Source organism: Saimiri boliviensis, chromosome 8 (assembly GCF_048565385.1).
Source record: "Saimiri boliviensis isolate mSaiBol1 chromosome 8, mSaiBol1.pri, whole genome shotgun sequence".
Taxonomy (NCBI): Eukaryota; Metazoa; Chordata; class Mammalia; order Primates; family Cebidae; genus Saimiri; species Saimiri boliviensis.
Genome location: NC_133456.1, coordinates 68,670,535 through 68,691,739, shown reverse-complemented (window position 1 = coordinate 68,691,739; position 21,205 = coordinate 68,670,535). Strand labels below are relative to the sequence as shown.

Sequence of the window (21,205 nt, the reverse complement as noted above, 5' to 3'; positions counted from 1 at the left end):
CACGCGCTGTGTGCCACCTGCTATGCGCTGTGTGCCACCCACCACGCACCAGCTGTCCCAGCCCCTGATGTCCGCCTCCCATCCTAGCTTCATTCCTGGCTTCGTCTCATGTTCCCAACCAGATTTGCTATTTACCGCTTTCATTCATTTTTTTTCTAAATATGTCGTGTATATGTATTTTATGAGACACCTTAGAGTCCCTTTTTTTAGAACAAGGGAGATGGGAGATGGAAATATATAACATATATATAAAACATATAATGTGATTGTTATAATTCTTTCAAAGGGAATGTTATACAAGCATTACATACATGTTATATATACACTATATATTTTATATACTGTATTTGATACATACACATATATTAAACACCTGTATGCACTATATATTATCTAGATACACTATATATTATACACATATAAAGCCTCAGTTAAAGGAGGCTCTTATAAAGCTCCTAGATGAGTTTTTCTTAATTGTAACTTCTTAGGGTTAGAAAAAAATACTTGCAGGATCAATGAAGTACTTTATTGGCATTCACGGTTACGAAATTCATCAGGGTCACTATTTGCAGGAGCCCATGAAGGCTCATGACTGGTAAAAATGGCCAACTCTGTTAAGGCGTAAATTTTAAATCCCCAAGCAGAAAGTCTTCCATACTGGAGCAAGTTAGTTTTAGGGGTACCAGATAAAACACAGAATGCTCACTTAAATTTGAATTTCAGATAAACAACAAGTACATTTTTAGTGTAAGTATTTTCCAAACATTGCGTGAGATATTCCTGTACAGCTGGGCCACCCCTCCATGGTTCCACATCCATGGGTTTAACCAACTGTGGATTGAATACATTAAAAAATACAATTTTTAAAAAACAATATAGTATAACAAATGCAATAGCATTTACATTTTATTAATTGTAAGTAATCTGGAGATGATTTACAGTATATGGGAGGTTATGTGCAGATTATATGCAAATACTGTGCTATTTTATACAAGGGACATGCGCATTCTCAGATTTTGGTATTCTCAGGGGTTTGTGAAGCTGGTCCCCCATGTATACCAAGGGATGTTTATCTGAAGTTCAGATTTAATGAAGCATTCTGTATTTTTATTTGCTAAGTCTGGCAACACTACTCAGTTGGCTTCTTTGGAACATATCAACTGAGTTTTGTGGGTCTTTTGTTGTCATGCCAGATGTGGGAAATCTGAGAAATGGTAAGCATTTTGTGCTTTTTCCTGAAAAAAAAAAAGAAAAAAAAAAAAAAAAAAAAAGACCATCAAGTGAGAATTAGATTTTTTTCTTTTTTTCGAGATGGAGGCTCGCTGTCGCCCAGGCTGGAGTGCAGTGGTGCGATCTCGGCTCATTACAGCCTCTGCCTCCCAGGTTCAAGCAGTTCTCCTGCCTCAGCCCCCCGAGTAGCTGGGATTCCAGGCGCCCACTGCCATGCCTGGCTACTTTTTGTATTTTTAGTAAACACAAGGTTTCACCAGGTTGGTCAGGCTTGTCTCGAACTTCTGACCTCAAATGATCCGCCTGCCTCAGCCTCCCCAAGTGCTGGGCTTATAGGCGTGAGTCACTGTGCCCGGCGAGAGAGACATAAATGGTAAATGGATTCTGCAAAGCGGTATAGGTGCAGGCTCGGAAACAACAACCCTCAACAGAGAAAGGGCTCAGAAGGAAGTGAGGAGCTGACATAAGTACTTTCCAGTTCACAAATGTCATGGGGCCGCTCCCTCAAGAACGGCAGGTGTCGGTGTATGTAGCTGTGACACTTGCTGCTTGTCACCTCACATTTTCTGCAGAGAGTCAAAGGCGAGCACTACCCTGGTACATATACAGTCACAAAAAGGAGAGGAGACTGTTGGTGTGAAACTTGGGTGTAGCCCAAAATGTTACACCTTTGTCAGCAGAGCTCCAGAGTAGCGCTGAGACCAGCCAGTCTTAACCCTTTCAAAACTGAGGACTCCTTTTGATGAAAATTGTAACCCCCTTGATAGTAATACTTTAGTATGAGTAAAATGAGGGAAAGCTGTAACGTAATGCTTTTCAGTGAGTGAGCTTTTTATTAATCATGACAATGTCCACAAACGATTTAAACTTACTTATACATATGTGTGTGAAACATTCGAAAACTATTCGCACATACACAGGTATAACCTTCTGAGTCCCCCGAAAGGACTCTGAGTTCACAAGCAAGGGGAGAGGTTTAGACTGTCTTTACGGGTGATGGCGGGGAGGCTGGAGTCATTTGCTGGGGTAAGTTCAACCCTTCTGCTTCTCTCCACATCACCACATACTTGGGGCTGGAAGAAGCCAGAGAATGAGAGGCTTTCAAGATCTTCCTTTCCCTTGGGTTCTTGCAGCTCTGAGCCTATGAGAGAAAACTGGGGGACATCAGTAGAGCTGCCATCTGTGAAGCGGGGGTAAAAAGGGCCTCTCAGGCAGACCCCTGTGTCCATCCACTTATAAACTGCCCTCTCTTGCTTGATTGCAAGAAACCCAAAAGTGGGGGGACTAGGACACGCACTCCATTCCATTATCCAGGTTGCCACATACACCATGACCGCCTCTCACTTTCCTTTTATTGTCAGGCAGATCTAACTATATAAATGAGCAAGTTCCTGGATTGTTTGTGTTAGAATTAGAAATCCAGCGTCACTTTCTAAGTTTCTTACCAGATGCTTAATACCTGCCTTCCAGGACTCAATGAGATTAAGCGTATGAAAGGTTTTTGAGAACAGTAAAGTGGATGCAGATTAAAGTGGCGTAATCGTTCTTGGGAAGGATGTTTGTCAGAGGCACTCTACAAGGCTGGGGTGGAGTGGGGGTCCTGAAGAGGGCAGCCCCAGCAGGTTCACCTGGCACCTGAGCAGCAGAGTGGACTTGTGGGCTGGAGGAGCCAGCAGGATTGCGGACAGCATCTAACTCAGCTTGTCTCTAACTCAGTGTTCTCAAGACCCCTCTATACTTTTAAGGAGTATTGAGAACCTCAAGGGGCTTTTGTTTATGTGGGTTACATCTATCAGTATTTACCATATTAGAAATTAAACTAAAAACATTTTTAACGATTCATTTAAAAAGAATGAAACCTGGCCAGGCACAGTGGCTCACACCTGTAATCCCAGCACTTTGGGAGACTGAGGCAGGTGAATCACCTGAGGTTAGGAGTTCAAGACCAGCCCAGCCAACATGGTGGAATCCCATCTCTACTAAAAATACAAAATTAGCCAGGCACGGTGGCACATACCTGTAATCCCAGGTAATAGGGGGCCTGAGGCAGGAGAATCGCTTGAACCTGGGAGGCGGAGGTTGCAGTGAGCTGAGATTGTGCTACTGCACTCCAGCCTGGGCAACAGAGCAAGACTCTGTCTCAAAAAATAAAAATAAATTTAAAAAAATAAAACTCACTGCATGTTATCATAAATAATATATTTTGCAAAAAAAATAATTTTCCAAAACAAAAGCAGTTTAGTGGGAAGAATGATACTGTTTCACATTTTTGCCAGTCTCTTTAATGTCTTGCTTACTAGAAGACACACTCCCACAGCTGCTTCTGCATGCCTCCGTTGAAATCATGCGCCAGCAGTCTCTGGAAAATTCCACTGTAAGCATGCAAAAAAAAAGAAAAGAAAAGAAAGCAACAGGTCAAATAACATCTTAGTTTTATCATAAAAATAATTTTGACCTCACTGATCCCCAAGCTTCTCCAGACCCACTCAGGACTACCGATCTTAGTGGTGAGAGCTGGCATGTAGATTGATCCAACCACATCTCACAAAATCTTTAAATGTCTGTTACACACTCAGGGAAAGTAAGGCTTGGGAAAGACAAGAACTTTGCCTCCTGCTAAATAACTGGGACTCGAGTCCAGTGCCCAATAATAAACTCATCCCTCTAGTGTTCCATTATGTGCATCACTAATGGAAAAAATTAGGCCACTGTGTTTTTAAGCAGGGCTGTATTCTTCCTCGTAAACCTAGGTGTAGACATCAAATCTGCAGATGGATTAAGTGTTCAAATCATTCCTGGAGTAGGGGGAGATTGAATGCGTTAATGAATTTGCATGGTTTTGCTATTATTCTTTCTCTCCAACTTGACAGTCCTAAAATAAAATTTGCTTTTTTTTTTTTTTTTTTTTTTTTGAGATAGTCACACTCTGTTGCCCAGGCTGGAGTACAGTGTCACAATCTCAACTCACTGTAACCTCCGTCTCCTGGGTTCAAGCGATTTTCCTGCCTCAGCCTCCCAAGTAGCTGGGATTACAGGCAAATGCCACTATACCAGCTATTTTTGAATTTTAGTAGACGTAGGGTTTCAACATGTTGGCCAGGCTGATCTTGAACTTCTGACCTCAAGTGATGCAGCTGCCTTGGCCTCCAAAAGTGCTGGGATTACAGGTGTGAACCGCCATGCCCAGCCTGCTTTTCTTTTTTCTTATATTTAACAATGATTGCTCACTAAAGAATATAAAAGCATTAGAAAGTTGTTCATTTGACCATCCAGAACGCCACAGGAGGTGATTTTAGGCTAAAATCGCTTAATCCAATTTTGTTTTGTTTTGTTTACATTTGCTAACTCTGAAATGTGATGAATTTTAAAATATCTGTTTCTCTACCTTCTTAGAGAAGCGGTCAGCAATTTTCTCACTGCCCTCAGTTTGCAAAGAAAGAGCAGGAATCAACAGCAAGTCCCTCATCCTGCGATCTCTGGGAACATCTGGGCTGCCCTCAGAATTGCACTGTCTCTGATGGACCAACCGGAACTCTTCCAGGCGGCGAGTCTTGGTGACCTGGATGTCCTCTTAAGAGCTTTCAACTTGGATCCTTGAAGAAGGAGTAACACCCGTACTAATCATCTCTGATCTGCGTAATTGTACTGAAAAATGAAAAGCTTTTATTATGAATTTCAAAAGGATAAATCAAATATTCGAAAGCCCATGGTCATATAGCCCAAGGAAATTAATTCCTACAGACAATGCCCAGTCTCTGTTCAGAGCCAAAAGCACAAAATGCTGTCTAGAGCGTCAAGGTCAGGCTCCAAAGAAGACTTGAGAGACTCAAGACAAACCGAGATGAAGAAGCCATGTATGGACTACTCTGCACAAGCCGCAAGCATACTGCGACGTGTGTTCTTTGGGTTTCTGTCTCCACTTGCAGCTGATGCCACATCTGAGTTGTTCATGGAAACCTGGAGAGAGCACTGCTTCAGACTGGGAAAGCCTGGCTGCTTCTGAACTGTTTCCTTTTGCAAGACTGAGCTGGGGCCACTGGTGCATGCACATAGATTAACTCGTGACTAAAGACAGGCATTGCTTAAACCTGTTCCAATTTTAACTTTTACTGTAGCCCTTGATTCCAGAGAGGGAGCTTTGCTGGCAGAAGCGGTTTTTGCACTAGAAATTTTTGCTGTTCCCAATCTAAACTTTTCTGGGATTGTACATACGCACTTTAATATCTTATCTATGCCTTGCTGGAGTTCTGTTTCGTTGCTCCAATTTTTAACTTGGGGGTGGAAGATTTGAGAACTTAGCCTCATTAGATCAACGGACCAAATAAACAATTCCTGAAAATAGTTTTTCATAGTGTAGGGTTTTGAGGGAGTGTTTTTCTTAAAGCAGATATGATGACGTAGGTGTAAATATGGCAAACAGATCTTTTCATTCACATGCTTTCTGGGACTGTACGAACAGAAGGAAGACACAGGTACTGTCTCTCCACACGTTCTCTGCAGGGAGAAAGTCTGGTGATCTCGTGATTTCTATTGAGTTCAGTTTAACTTGCTGAAGGGTCCTCTTTTACTGGCTTTATAACTGCCCTGCACACCAATATTCCTTTAAACCATAACTATTTTACATAATATTTATTAAGAGTGATAAATAACATTTTTTCCTAAAAAGTATGTGTTCTTAGTTTCATAATAATCTGCACTGTTTATTCCCTCGCATTCTAAGTGACGGAAGAGCAACATCTTCAAACCGAATTTCAGAATCGCACTCTCTCTGAGAGTGCAGCTGGATGCCAGTGACTTGATATGAAAGAGCATGCCCTTAGGCTGGGCGCGGTGGCTCACGCCTGTAATCCCAGCACTTTGGGAGGCCGAGGCGGGTGGATCACGAGGTCACGAGATCAAGACCATCCTGGTCAACATGGTGAAACCCCATCTCTACTAAAAACACAAAAAAAATCAGCTGGGCATGGTGGCACGTGCCGGTAATCCCAGCTACTCAGGAGGCTGAGGCAGGAGAATTGCCTGAACCCAGGAGGCGGAGGTTGTGGTGAGCCGAGATCGCGCCATTGCACTCCAGCCTGGGTAACAAGAGCGAAACTCTGTCTTAAAAAAAAAAAAAATGAAAGAAAGAAAGAGCATGCTCTTAAAGAATAAGGAACATTGTTTGCAAAATGCTAATCGAAATACAATGTTACCAACGTCAGGTCTGGAAAGTTAGCCCATTCTTCTTGACCTTGGCTCCTTCCTTTGTCTAGAACCTTTCCCAATGTAGTCTGATCCTAAGTTTGTCTTTGTTCTTTGATTAGTTATAGCTCATTCCACTCATGATTATAGTTGCCCAGTGAAAAACAAAACAACAGCAACAAAAACTCCACAGAATTGGGGTTGAAACAGTCTAACTGCCTGAGTCATTAGCTTCTCCTGAGGGGCAGGTGTGCACACACGCATATAAATTGAATGCTAGGTGCAGGAATAAATCCTCTCCTCTGTCACATTTGAAGTCCTTGGGTTGTGAGGGGCCCTCAGCCGAACAGAAGCTACAGATCCTGGAGGCTTACGTATGTTATGACCTATTCTAGTTTATAAAGACAGAGCGCGGAGGGCACTATGGGAATGCCGGGTTTTGACACTCATCGTCAAAGCTCACTTGGGCCAGGTAGCAGCTCCAGCTGCTCAGCAGGAGGCAGAGGTGTTCCGGCATCAGGGGCAGCAGCGACCATCCAGCCTCAGCCCCTGCTTCGCTGCCATCTCAGCAGCAAAGAGAAGCTCAACATTATTTTCAAGAATGGCATCTGAGAGTTGTAGAATTTGAGAAACTCAGTCCAGTAGGGACTCTCGGAGACAGCCTCCAAGTCACGGCAGGGGCTGCTTGACTATGCCTGATGGAAAATATGCCTGATGGAAGAGCATCCTTCCCCCTCTGCTCCTTCCTCCAACCATCTCCATACCTTGGCCAGCAAGGCGGCTTCAACAGTCCATGAGGATCCTCTGAACAAAGGAGTCAAAGCAAACTCTGCAAGCATTCTGTCCGTGATGCATTCTACACTTTGAGCAGCAACTGAATTTGCAGCCTGAATTTAAAGCCTGAAACTAGTATAAATGTCAGATAATTAATCTGTTGCTAAATGGTGGCAAATTCTGTGGCCCAGGTTTTATTTTGCTATTGGAACACAAACTCCAAGGAGTTTTAGGCAAGACTAGACATCTTCCGTTCTCACCATCATTTGGCAATTTGCAGAGCATTTTACTAGGACTTTCTCCAGTATATCTAGTATCCGTCAGATCTAAGATTCTTATAGGCTGTCAAGAAGTCCAGAATTACGGCCCAAGAGGAAAATAGTTGCATTTTTCAATAATATCTTTTACAAAATTAAGTAAAAACCATTATTTAAAAATGAACGAGTTTATAGGACTAGAACACCACCAAAAAATAAGTAACAAGACTCTAGAACAGTCTTTTTGTGTAAATCATATACGGTGAATGTTTGGGTTTTTAAAGGGCATCTACTTTAGTTTTTTGCAAAACTATTTTTGGCACGGCGTGAGACTGTCATTTAAATTACTCTTTCCATTTGAAAGGGGAAGGCATCCTCATTTGCCTTCCAGGGGACTCTGAGAAGGCTTTGCATTTCCTTTCTCATGTAGTAAGATATAATGGCCTGACAGCTCCTAGAAGATAATTTTTTACTAGAATGGCCACTCAGTTACACAGAAGTGACTTTCAGGGGCTGGCTTTGCTGGTAAATTGGATGAAAATATAGAGAAAGCCAGCGATCACTGCTGAGTTTCAAAACATGTTATAACCACTCCTAGTAGGCGACTTCTACGGGCCGTTGTACCTTTCTGGTGAGGAGGAGGCGGAGGGACGGGAGAGGAGGAGGAATAAATATCCCTCTTACTGGGCCAGCCACACTGATTCGTTCCCTTCACTTCCTCCAGAACTCACTCCCCATTACTCCTGAAAACGGGGCAGATCTTGTCCACCAAGAAACTTTAAAAGAAAATGATGAGCTGTGCTTTCCCAGCCAATCCGGATTCTACTAGAAGAGAAAAGCGTGGAAACGTAACTGGGCAGGAACGTCCACTTACGTTTCACACACTCACCTCAGAGTTTCACGCCACGTCCCTCATTCTTCTAGGAGAACTATTATATTGAATCATGGGCCCCATGGCTAAATACTTGTAGAGATAAATATTTCTGGTATATTCTTCCCATACAAGCAAGACTAGAGCACAGTTGCAGCTAGTCCCACTTATCATAAGAGCTTCCGAACTCTTTATCATAAACTTCGTGAGCTTGGGAATACAGAGAGGCAAGTTGATCATGCTGAGACCTTTCCTCATTTGCCCCTGAATCTGTTCCCCAAGATTGAACTGGACTTTAAGTTGGCTGTTCTGGCAGCGGTGGTGGTGGTTTCATATCTTGAGATACTTCTAAAACATTCTAGAAACAGGGTATTCTAAAGGCTTACTGTAGATGCCATCCTTTTTGAACCCTCTTATTTTAGAAATGGTTACACATGCACACTTATGATTTCAACCTTGTAAAATAATTCATTTCCTATCATCTCAGTAGTTATAGAACTGGCTGAAATTAAACTGTTTTGAACTAAGAAGTAGCTACATACATATATATATATATATATATATTTTTTTTTTTTTAAAGAGTGTTCATAGATAAACTCTGGCATAAAGGTTGTAAAAATGCAATTTTTTAAAGCAAAACATATAACCTCAGGTACAAAAATATTGCATGCATTAGTACTTGCAAATCTGCCTACTCAAATGTTAACCAAAGCATGCAAGATAACTTGACTGAATGTAAATTTACACACTGCATGACTAAGTCTCATAGGTTACTTTACTGTTCCTTGCCTCCATACAAGGGAGCATTTTTGTGGACTGTTTGCTTTTCTTATCCTATCCTTGAGGTCATTTCGTGCTGTCACACTGAACTTGGCAGATATTTTGTACAGGGTTCCCAGTGCCAACCTAATCCTCTGAAGAATCTGGGTACTTAGACATCTAAACATTTTTTTAAAAACCAGTTGAGCCACAACAGATCCAAAACCTAAACAAATCCAAGTGTCTGGATACTATTAAACTAAATCTTGTTGACTGTCTCAGCATATAAAGATCTGGACTCTAAATTCTTAATAATGCATTTTAAAATTTTTCTAAAAGTTTAGGAATACATTAGAAAAACTGATATTCTAAATAAGGTGAGGAGGTTGGGGTAATGTCAGGCACACCAAAATCATCACACAGCCAGGTAGATATGGGGCCTTAATTTCCACAAATGTCACATCGTGAGTGTGTGAGGTGTCACAACAGTGTTCTGATGCAGCCCTATTTGTATGGTAGTGAACTGCTTGGGCTAAATGTCCCATGAGAAGCTGGACTTGATCACCAGGTCTAAAAACATGATATTTAGAGAGTGATGAGGTGATTTCATGGTCACTCACAACCAACTCTGAAATCCTCTTGCTGTCTTCTCCTGTAACCCCTATTTTATGAGGAGACCAGAAAGGGAGAGAGCAAAGTTTAGTGAGCACATAGGGTCTTACGTTAGAACAGCTCTGTTCCTCACTCCATACACCCCAGAATTCTACACATTCACACAGAGCAAAGACCGTTGTGGGGAGGAATTAAACAGTTAAAGAGGAGAAAAAAAGAAAAACCGTGAGGTTTAACAACCTCACGTGGCATTTTGCCTTGAATGAAGTTTCCACTCCCTGCACCCTCTGCAGAAATACCAAAATAACTCAGTCCAAAGACAAGTGTGCCAGTCTCAGAACTGTTTTCTAAGGACCTTCTCTGTAAGAGAAAACTAGCTTGCAATGCTGCAGAATGTCACAGCAAAACCTAGCCTGCCCTCCAAACAGTCAGATGAAAACAACAATTAGGCAGGTCTTTGCTCAACTGTAAAATGTGTATCATCCGTTGGGGGAGTGGTGGTGGTCTTCGAATGTCTTGGAAAGGGAAATGGTGTCACACAAAAAGACTAAGAGGTACACACACCCGATGAGGTAACGTGAGCATTTGGCATTTTCACTGAGATGTAGAACGTTTTTTACATAGATACCACACAAGAACTCTGCCACGTGAAAAATGTGCCCATGATGGACTACATTACCAGTAGTTAAAGGAAATACAGCAAACCTAAGTTTTTACCAACATCCTTCATTTTCCTCATATATCATCTAACCCAAACTTTCTTCAATTCACATCACCCAAATTTGTTTACATTGGTTGAAAAAAAACCCATTATTAAACTTTTTACAAACTGTAACAAACATTTAACTATTTAGAAAAGACATTTCTATATATTTCGTATGAGTATTACTTATCTAATCTAAAAATGTTGTTTTCAGACAAATTCTTCTGTGATGCTTCCTCATCATGCTTGCAAATGTTTAACATCTTGGGATTTCATTTTCAAGCTGAAATCGATAAGAAAAAATTAAATGTTTACATTGAGGTACTAAATTAATACCAATTTAAATTAAGTGCCCTGTAGTAAATTAATGGCAATGGGGGGGTGGATTTTAAAGTTATTGGCATATTATGTGATACTGTATCAGTGATTTAGCGAAATAACATGTATCATAGCACAACTCTGTTGGATATTAAGGCTTCATCTTAGTATTTCCCTGCATTGCTCTTTGAAATAAAATTACTACCATAAAAATAACCTCATCATATCGATGTGTTTACTCAGCTGGCTTCTAATTTGCGTACCAAGATTAAGGTAGTATTTTTGTACTATTACTGGAAGCATGCCTTCCCTTTTTCACATTATTAAAATGTATTTATATTTGTGCAGTTTTAAACTATGGTTTCAAATAAACTTTGCAGCTTCAAGGTCTTTTCAGGAATCTTTCAAAATGGGATTTGGGGATCAGAACTGCTTCTGATCAAATGGAATCCAATTTGTACTACTGGCTAAAGGTCCTTTTATTGAATGTCACTACATATGATTTTGCATGAGTTATCTGGAAATCAGGAATGCATTTTTGGATATACAACAAAACTTCAAAAATCTTCCTCCTTTGTTAATTTTTTAAGACTAAAATATTATCTAACCTGAATTGAATTTTGTGATTCTTTTAGAATAAAAATATTAAAATAAATTTCAGTTTTAGGGTCTTCTGGTTTTTTGGTCGGTCAATAAATATTTAGGTACAAATTATGTGCTGGCACCATTCTGGGCGTGGGACACAATAGTAAGTAAATGAAATCAAAACTGCCATGGAAGAACTTAGATTTCTGTGAAAGGACACCCACAAATACTTTAACAAATAAGAATGCCATGTGCTACAAAGGACTAGCACAAGGCAAATAAGTTACCATGAGAACACATCGGGGGCTCCTGTATCTGTAGGTGGTCGGGAAAGTTTCCTCTTATGTGGCAATTGGGGTGAGATTTGTTGGCAAGTGGAGTTTGGGACTATTTGACACCTCTCCTCTCCTCAAATCCCTGAATTCCCCCACCATTGCTCTCAGCTGATGAAACTGCCTCCTATTTTGCTGAGAAAATGAAGCAGGAAAAAGAGACCTGTCAGACTCTCTCAGGACTGTGTCTTCTCAGCGCTAATAGCTGCACTCCTGGTCTGCCTTCTGCCGCCACGGTCTGTGTCCTTCCCAAGTCAGCTCCCCACTGCCCTGGCCTCTGCCTTCCATTCCCACGGTCTTGCTGTGTCCTCGTCTAAATCAGTTCCCCACTTTGTCACCAGATCCCATCCCCTTTTCCCTGCTCGAGAACATCAGATTAGCTCAAGGACAGCTTCCATCTCTCTCTTACACCCTCAATATTTCGTTTTCTATTTGACCAACTTATTTCTCACATTTATCAACAAAAACCTTCCCTTGACCTCACCCCGTTTCCCATCAGCCACCCCTCCCTTCTTTACTTCCCGTTGGCTTGAAACTCCTCGAAGAGCTGGCTGCATTTGCAGCTCCTCTCCTCCCATTCTCTCTTCAACCCACCCTTTCACCGTGCCTCCAAAACCGTTCCCACGGAGGTCACCCAGGACCTGGGTTCTCAGCCCTTTGCTCACTCACCCCACAACAGTTACTGGAAGGTGGATCACTCGTGTCCGTGAGACGCCTCCTCCTCTCAGCGTCCACTCCAGGCACCATGCTCCGGCTTCGTCCACCGAGAAGGTCACTCCTCAGCCTCCTTCGTTAGCTCGCCTTGTCCCCAGCTTCTTGGGTGGAAACGCCCCGTGTTCACAGTCCCTGGACTGCTGTGTCCTGTCTTCCTCTGTTGCTGACTGTACCCAGTCCCATTGTTTCAAATATCATCAAGATGCCAAGTCCCAAGTTTCCATCTTTAGTCCAGAACTCTCTCCCAAAATCAAGTTGGATATCCAGCTTCCTACTCAACATCAACCACGGAGTTCAAATTTAGCGTGTCTTAAACTGGACATCCTTCTCCACTATCATCACCCCAGCCCCACCAAGCCTTCCCTGACTTAGTTCACCGTAACTACACTCTTCAGCTCCTCGGGATGAAAACTTTGAGGTTAGCTTTAGCTATGCTTATTCCCTCATAGCCTACACCCTGGGCATCAGGGAATCTGCAGTCTCACCTTCAAATGCATCCTGACTGTGACCATTCTCACGAGCTTCGCTGCTCCCACCCTGTTTGAGCCATCACCCTCCCACCTTGCCGACCACAGGAGCCCCAGTCTTCATCCTTGCCTTCCTAGCATCTCATCTGAACTTATGAATTTATGAATCTGAATCCATGAAACTTCAGTGAGACTGGGTCACTGCTCTGCCCTTGGCCCTACAAGGGCGCCCCACTGCCCTCTCCAAGGCTTCCTGGCCCGGGCAGGCTGGCCCCTCTCTGAGCTGCTCTCCCCCTCGCTCCCTCCTCTTGAGCTATACTGAGCCTTCTGATGCCCCTCTGACGGCAGACACCCCCCACTGTGGGGCCTGTGTACCAGCCCGTCCCTCTGCCACAAATATTCTTTCCCCAAATACCCCCCGGGATGACTCCTTCACTTCCTTCAAGTCTCGGTTCAAATCTCACCTCCAAATGCTCTGTTTCCTACAGACCCTGTGTATACTGCAATCTGCACCCTCACCGCTCCTGTGTGTTTTATTTCGCAGCATTTAATACCTCTTGTTATAGATTCTACTTACTTTTCATGTTTCGTATCTATCTCCCCTTGCTAAGAAATAAAATGAAACAAGGGCAGGAATCTTACCTTTATTTACAGGTACATTCTAAGAAAAGAATGCATAGCATATAGTAGATGTTTACTGTTTACTGGGTGATGAGCCATGCTATTTACACCAACAAAATTAACTGACTTAATGACACTATCTCCAGAAAAATACTCTTGGAAAAAAGTCATCAATGTTGGCATAATTCTGATATTTTAAAAAATCTTTTAGACTGAAACAAATTGTCAAAACCTCCATAAAATCAATGCCAAATGGCTGGAAACGGTGGTGTGAACAGGCCTGTGTTCACCGGACTGTCGTTTGCTTTATGTAACGCACCCTAGGTATTACTATGCCCGCTGGACAGATGAAAAGAATCTCAGGAAATGATGTGTTTCCGAAGTCACACAGCTAGTCAGTGCTGGAAACAAGAGCTGACTTCACACCTGGACGCCTCCCCGCCACAACCACAGGCTTTTCCTAGTTGATTTTGAAATGACCATGGCACCAGGGATGAGAATGGCTTTCCCACCACAACTGAAGTGTGTCACCAACAGCACTGAAAAGTAGGACCAAAGATTCAACAGTGCAGATTCACACTGGGAAACCCCCCCTTCGGCACGATGAGACAGAGAAGGTTGACGGCCGGGCACGGTGGCTCACGCCTGTTGTCCCAGCACTTTGGGAGGCAGAGGCGGATTACCTGAGGTCAGGAGTGTGAGACCAGCCTGACCAACATGGAGAAACCCCATCTCTTCTACAAACACAAAATTAGTCGGGCGTGGTGGCACGTTCCTGTAATCCCAGTTACTCGGGAGAATCCCTTGACTCCAGCAGGCGGAGGGTGTGGGAGCTCACCCCACTGCACTCCAGCCTAGACAACAAGAGTGAAACTCTATCAAAAAAAAAAAAAAGAAAGAAAGAAAGAAAAGAAAATGGATGGGAATAACAGGGGGCTTCAAACATTGTCCCAGAAACTTCAACATTCTCTGGTAGCAAATAATCCTTCACTATCTTAATCATTCCCTCATTGTTTTATCTCCCTCACCAGAACGTACAGCAAAACACTGACGCTGGTCATTTACTTGGATTTTTAAAAAGATAGGTTCATTCTTCTAAAAAAAAAAATTGAGCACTGAATGGATTTTTAAGCACCGATTACCATACCCTATGTGGTGGGAAAACTAATATTCATGCAAAGATGTTCACAGGCTAACACTCAAAGCCTGTGAGTATGTTATTTCACATGGCAGCAGAGACTCTGCAGATGGGATTATGCTGAGGATCTTGAGAAGAATATTCTGGATTATCTGGGTGAGATCAATGTAATCACGAGGGTCTTTTTTTTTCTTTCTTTTTTTTTTTTTTGAGATGGAGTCTCACCCTGTTGCCCAGGCTGGAGTGCAGTAGCACCATCTTGGTTCACTGCAGCCTCTGCCTCCAGGGTTCAAGCGATTCTCCTGCGTCAGCCTCCCAAGTAGCTGGGATTACAGGCGTGCACCACCACACCTGGCTAATTTTTATATTTTTGGTAGAGGCAGGGTTTCCCCGTGCTGGCAAGGCTGGTCTTGAACTGCTGGCCTCAAGTGATCCACCCACCTTGGCCTCCCAAAGTGCTGGGATTACAGGTGTGAGAAGCCATGCCTGGCCCACAGGGTCTTTATAAGAGGGAAGTGAGTGAGCCAAGAGCTGTGGCTGTGAAAGCAGGGGCTGCTGTGATGCCAGTGGTGTGGGGAGACCATGAGCCTAGGAATGTGAGCAGACTCTAGAAGCTAGAAAAAGCCGGAACTGATTCTCTCTAAAGCTCCCCCACCCACACCTTGATTTTCCATACTAATACATGTATTATTTTCAGCCACTTAGTTCATGGTAATTTGTCACAGCAGCAATAGAGAACTCATACGCCTTAGAGACACAGTGTCATAGAAACACCTAAATCTCGGGACGTAGCATGTACCCATTCTGCTTTTATCTGTGTTAAGGGGGCTGTCAGCAAACTGAGATCCAGGGAACAACAGAAAGGTCTGTGACGTGACATCCAGCAGACAAACCCAAGCAGGAGAACCCGCCCTGCCCCAGCCCCTCCCTCCTCCACAGACGCAACAGTGTGCCATCGCTGGTTCCACTGTGACACCTGCCCGGTCACAGCAAGAACCCCTAAAAAGAAGTAAGATTCATCATGTCTCAAGTTACCCGTTGCACTGACATACAAAACCATCAATGGCAGAATCGATTTACTTGACATTTTCAAAATTAGAAAAAAAAAGAGCCATAAAGGGCCTCAGATTGTGAGAATAGCTTTTAATTTAAAACAGTTGAAGCAATAAAGCATCCATTTCTCTTTCCATCACAGGCAAATACTCTCCCAAAACATCTGATATAGTTTAACAACAACTGTGACTAGTGCAAAATAAAATAAATACAAACTCTTTCAGGAGTCAGCATCGAAGCCTGCTGGACAGGTGGGCACAGGAGCCGACTGGGGGTCTGCCGAGGCCAGGGCAAGCAGACCCTGACAGCGGAAGGCTTCCGCGGCGCATCAACACACCCAGCTTTGAACAGACTCGACGGTACCTGGGGGGGAACCACAGGAGAACTTGGCCTACAATGAAACAAATCTGCCGCACACCTCATGTGGCTAATATCCTTGGCACCTAGAAGACACTGGAAGAGCAAAGGTAGCAGCCCCCAGGCAGAGCTGAGGACAGTCGGGTTCATTTGCTTTTTTTTTTTTCTGAGACAGAGTTTTGCTCTTGTTACCCAGGCTGGAGTGCAATGGCGCGATCTCGGCTCACCGCAACCTCCGCCTCCTGGGTTCAGGCAATTCTCCTGCCTCAGCCTCCTGAGTAGCTGGGATTACAGGCACGCGCCACCATGCCCAGCTAATTTTTTGTATTTTTTTTTAGTAGAGACGGGGTTTCACCATGTTCACCAGGTTGGTCTCGATCTCTCGACCTCGTGATCCACCCGCCTCGGCCTCCCAAAGTGCTGGGATTACAGGCTTGAGCCACCGCGCCCGGCCTGCTTTTGTTTTTTAATTGGGATCACACATAGATATTGGTTTTTAGGCAGAAAAAAAGATACTTCTTTCTGGGAGATGTTCTGTGCCTCACCGTGCTTCTGACTCCAGCAACAATATTTGTGTTGTTTCTGTTCACTGAGACGCTTTGCCGAACTGCCTTTCCTGTTCATGGATTTCTCTGCCTACCCCGCGCCACGTAAGTCTAGCATGGCACCGTCCATTAGAAGTACCATGTTACCCACTGTCTAATTTTACATTCTTTAAGGGCCACATTTGTTTCTAAAGATAAAAAGGATAAATTTAATTTTAATAATATCTAGATTACATTGCTCATATTTTATTGTCCTTTCAGCATGTTAGCAACATGAAATACTGATGGAGTATTTTAAATTCCTTTTTGGTACCCAGCCTTCAGAATCGGGTGTGTATGGTATGTGTACAGCACACTCTCGATTTGAACAAGCCACATTCTGAGCAGTCACTGCCACGTGGCTGTCAACTCCCACGCTGAGCAGCACAGGTCTAGAGAGTCTGAAGCTGACTCCTTAGAGTGATCGACTGAGTGGAAAATCCCTGTAACACTGTGGAGGTGACCTCAGACACCAGCTCCAAGTACAGAACCTTGCTCTGTAGCCTGGGACTTTTTATCTCACGTGAGGATATTATTACATTTTATCTAACCCCATCCCCAGGTCCTGCCCACCCCTGCCACCTCCCCACTCCCCCCAGAAGGCCTGACGCCTGCAAGATGATGAGACGGCCTTTCTGTGACAGACAGTTTGGGGATCACAGCTCTAACTGAATTAGAGTTTTGTTTCCCATCCTCTTCTAGAATGTTTAAATATTCTATAAAGGTGTCAGGTTTACATGAAGGCAGTTCTTATGCTTTCCTAGGAGGACATCTTAAATGGATTTTTTGTTTTGTTCTTGAGGGAGATGGAGGCAAAGCACCTCACGGACTGAAACGTTGTTTGTTTCAAGAGTAGAAAAAAGTGGGGCCGGGCGTGGTGGCTCAGGTCTGTAACCCCAGCACTTTGGGAAGCCAAGGCAGGTGAATTGCTTGAGGTCAGGAGTTCAGGACCAGCCTGGCCAACATGGTGAAAGCTCATCTCTACTAAAAATACAAAAATTAGCTGGGCATAGTGGCATGTGCCTACCTCCCAGCTACTTGGGAAGCTAAGGCAGGAGAATTGCTCGAACCCAGGAGGCAGAAGTTGCAGTGAGATGAGACTGCACCATTGCACTGCAGCCTGGGCAACAGGGCAAGACTTCACCTCAAAAAAAAAAAAAAAAAAAAAAAAAGAGGGATGATTACCCAGAAAAGTATAGTTAAGTGGAGCAGGAACACAAACGGGGCGGCGGAGGCACTAAGAATAACACGTCCTCACCTAGGGAGTATCAGCTCTAAGAATGCAAAAATACAACGTCCAGATCTCTAAGGATCCCTCACGTTTCACGTCGGACCCTACTGGTAACCACAGGAATATAAAAATAAAATCTTAGGGCAACAGGGGACTTCTGAGCTCAACTAGTCTAACCAACTGTTTCAAATGAAAAGGCCCAGAGAGGTACAGCGACCCAGCCCATCTCAGTTAGAGTGGAGTCAGGATACAGACCCAGGGCTCTCACTGTGAACTGCAGGGAAGGCTCGGGTTCAGGTAAACGGAATAAATGACTCAGAAAGCAGACGCTGGAGCTATCCCCACTGGACTTGCTACAGCCCAAGTAAGCGCGGGGAAATGGGAGGCACATTCTCTCGTAGGTGGAAGGAAAAAGCCTAGTCAATTCCAAAATACGGAATCACCGCTGATGTAAAGCATCACTAACACATGATTCTTCCAACAGTCTTTTCTGCATAGTTTTTTCTTTAAAAGAAAATCCCAGTGTGTACCAAACTGGATTTCTGATTAGTTATATGGGCGTTTAGATCAATTGGCAAAACAAAAACTTTGATACATTACCTTTTCCAAAGACACATTCATCGGAATTCTACGCAAATGGATATCAAAAGATATTTACAGGAAGAAAGTGTTGTTTTTCACACGGACACCCATATACAGTGAGAATTTCACAATTAGACCACCACGCCTCACACAGAGGATCCCCAACAGACTGATAATGAGTTGACACATCCATGTGTTTTTCTACTTTTCAGTTACAAATCATTGTGTCTACGCAAGTGTGAAGCTAAGTGGTACATTCCAGACTTTTCTAGGGGAACCTGCCTTGTATATGTCAAGATAAACAAATAAATACGTTTTTAAGCAAGTAAGAAACCCATTATTTGCTCGTTTCTCCCAACTCTCAATCTGAAGTAAAGAATAGCACATATACAAAACTTCGCCTTACAGAAATAGCCCTTTGCGCAGTGAGGCAGAAAAAAAGGCAGCCACAGTGTGCTTTCCTACAGCATGCCTAGGCATCAAAGGGGCCAGTTAATGCAGTGAAACAATGTATAGCCTGTAGTCTTCAATGCTGATTGTACACCACTGATTTTCAAACTTTTGTTAGAAAATTTTTATTTTGTTCAAAATACACATGCTATCTTTGTCCACAATTCAATCCAAACCCCCCAGTCACTCCCAGTTCCAAAAAAAAGGTCTTTGCTTTTATCACGTTGTTGACGACAAGCCATTTCTGTGACACTCGCTGTGCCCTAGGGGACTGGATTTTGTAAGGCTGCTTCGTGTGGGGATTTCCACAGGAGTCAGTGACTCTCAGAACAGAGTGGGGCTGCTTTAGGAAGTCCAAGTCAATGTGACAAGGTGACACCAGTGGGCACAGTCTGATAGAAAAGTACTGCACCGGGAGCTCCCTCCTTCTGCCAGTCTTATCTGTTCCCACATTGAGGAAAGCATGGAGCAGAAGAGGCAGGGAGCAGTCCACCAGGACCCACCATGGCACACCGTATTCTACTCAGTGAAGGCTCACTGTAACCGTGGACCACCATATTCTATTCATTGAAGGCTCACCGTAACCGTGGCACACCGTATTCTACTCAGTGAAGGCTCACTTTAACCGTGGCACACCGTATTCTACTCAGTGAAGGCTCACCGTAACCAAGCTCACTGCATCCTCAAAGCATGGCTAGAAAGAGAGGGCAGGTGTCATCACGCCATTGTGCAGATGAGAACAGGGAGGCACAGCAGGGACGAGGGACCCACCCAAGGCCCACAGCCAGCTAGGAGCAGGGCTCAGGCGTCCAGGCTGGGAGCTTCAGATACCATGTCCCTCACTCACGTGGCACCAAAGGACCACCTGTGAGACAGGCCCCCACTGTGCCCAGAATCCTGACCGTTCACAGCTCACTACATCCTCACCCAGTGTCTGCTCTATTTCACCCGGCTGTTTCTATTTTCCTAGTTTCTAAAAAGATCCTTTCAACCACACAAATACATGATAAACAGACAGCAATAAATCCTTTTTCATTTGACCGAAGAATCTGAAAAAGCAATTCTAGACATTCTGGAATTTGGTACAGAGCAGTAGGAAAAGTACAGAAATTACAGAATGCTTTCATTCTACTTTTTATCACATTGGAAACGCATCTAATCCCAAGTCACAGCTAAAATGCTGAAATAATCAAAATGGAAAGGATCGTCTTTCATAACGTCATATAAAGTTTCTCTGCATCTAAAATCCTTAGAGCATCCAAGATCACACCGTCGGTCACATCAGAGAAGCAGCGAAGGCAAGTCAGAAGGTGATAAACCAAAAGAAGGCAGAGATGAGACTCTGGCCCCAGAAAAAAAGGAAATGGAGGCAGATAGATCTCAGAGATGGGAAAGCTACTGACAGACTTAGGGCACACAGCATGACTCCAAAGAGTTATCATGTGAGATGGTAAAAAGAGACGAGCTATTTTAACTAAAAATAAACGCCATACCTTTTGGGGAAAGGGCTGCTGAGGAAAAGAGAATTTATCTACCTTTGACAAAGTACAATATTATGCTGCTGTGGGCATCTAGCGTTACACCAGCAAACGCCCCAAACTCAAGTAAATTCTTGACAGCCTTAAAGGCATAACTCAGCCCTTGTTACTCCTTAAAAATCTAAGTGGGGAACTAATCTCCTTGAAGCTTCCTGAGTTGTAGTTTTGTTAAAATACTTACTCTCTTTTTTCAGATATGCTGAATACCAATTACTGTTCAGCCTTTTAAAAGCAACTTGTCACAGATTTTCTAGTGGACTCACTTTTCTAGTAAAAGTCTCACACTCGGTCACTCTCACACACATTCACACCATTGTATTATGAATTTTGATATGATTTAAATTAAAAACATCTTTCATTGCAGAGGTTCTATTATGGACAGAGCATAATATCTACATGGATACATCAGAAATTATTGTATGTCATGAAAAAAATTATGTCACAAATAAAGCCCCGCCCAATTGCTGACTTTCTATATGAAACACAAGTGGGCTTTTCATTTGCTGTAGGTAAGGCCAGACCACTGGCCACATTATTTGGTTTCTCTGGAGGCCACTACCACTGACTCCCAAAGCAAAATAGAGGGCTGGGGACACATCCCCATTTTTGATGTGCTGATGGCAGATTCTCCACCAGCAATATGAATACTTTTATGTTCTTAAATATCCTCTCCTTGAACATTTATAAAAACTATCTACAATACAATAGTGTATCATCACTAATAGAAATTTCTTCCCAGTTCTATTTCAGAAGGCATCAACTGATCGTGCTCTTTAAATAAACTATAAATACTGCATGTACTCCTTCATGTCTGGCTGTTTCAGCAACTTCTTCTTCTTCCGCGTCTG

At 43.3% G+C, this 21,205-nt stretch overlaps 1 protein-coding gene across 14 annotated transcripts in view; it reads left to right on the top strand.

Moving 5' to 3' along the window:
• The window catches only part of PEX5L (peroxisomal biogenesis factor 5 like), a 231,435-nt gene extending 223,204 nt beyond the window's left edge, over window positions 1-8,231 (top strand). For all 14 annotated transcript variants that reach the window (XM_039478913.2, XM_074404587.1, XM_039478912.2 and 11 more), the window contains one exon: window positions 4,624-8,231. In XM_039478913.2, coding sequence (XP_039334847.1) covers window positions 4,624-4,828 — 205 coding nt within the window. In that variant the 3' untranslated portion in view covers window positions 4,829-8,231. The remainder of the gene's footprint in view (window positions 1-4,623) is intronic.
• Window positions 8,232-21,205: the final 12,974 nt, after the last annotated feature.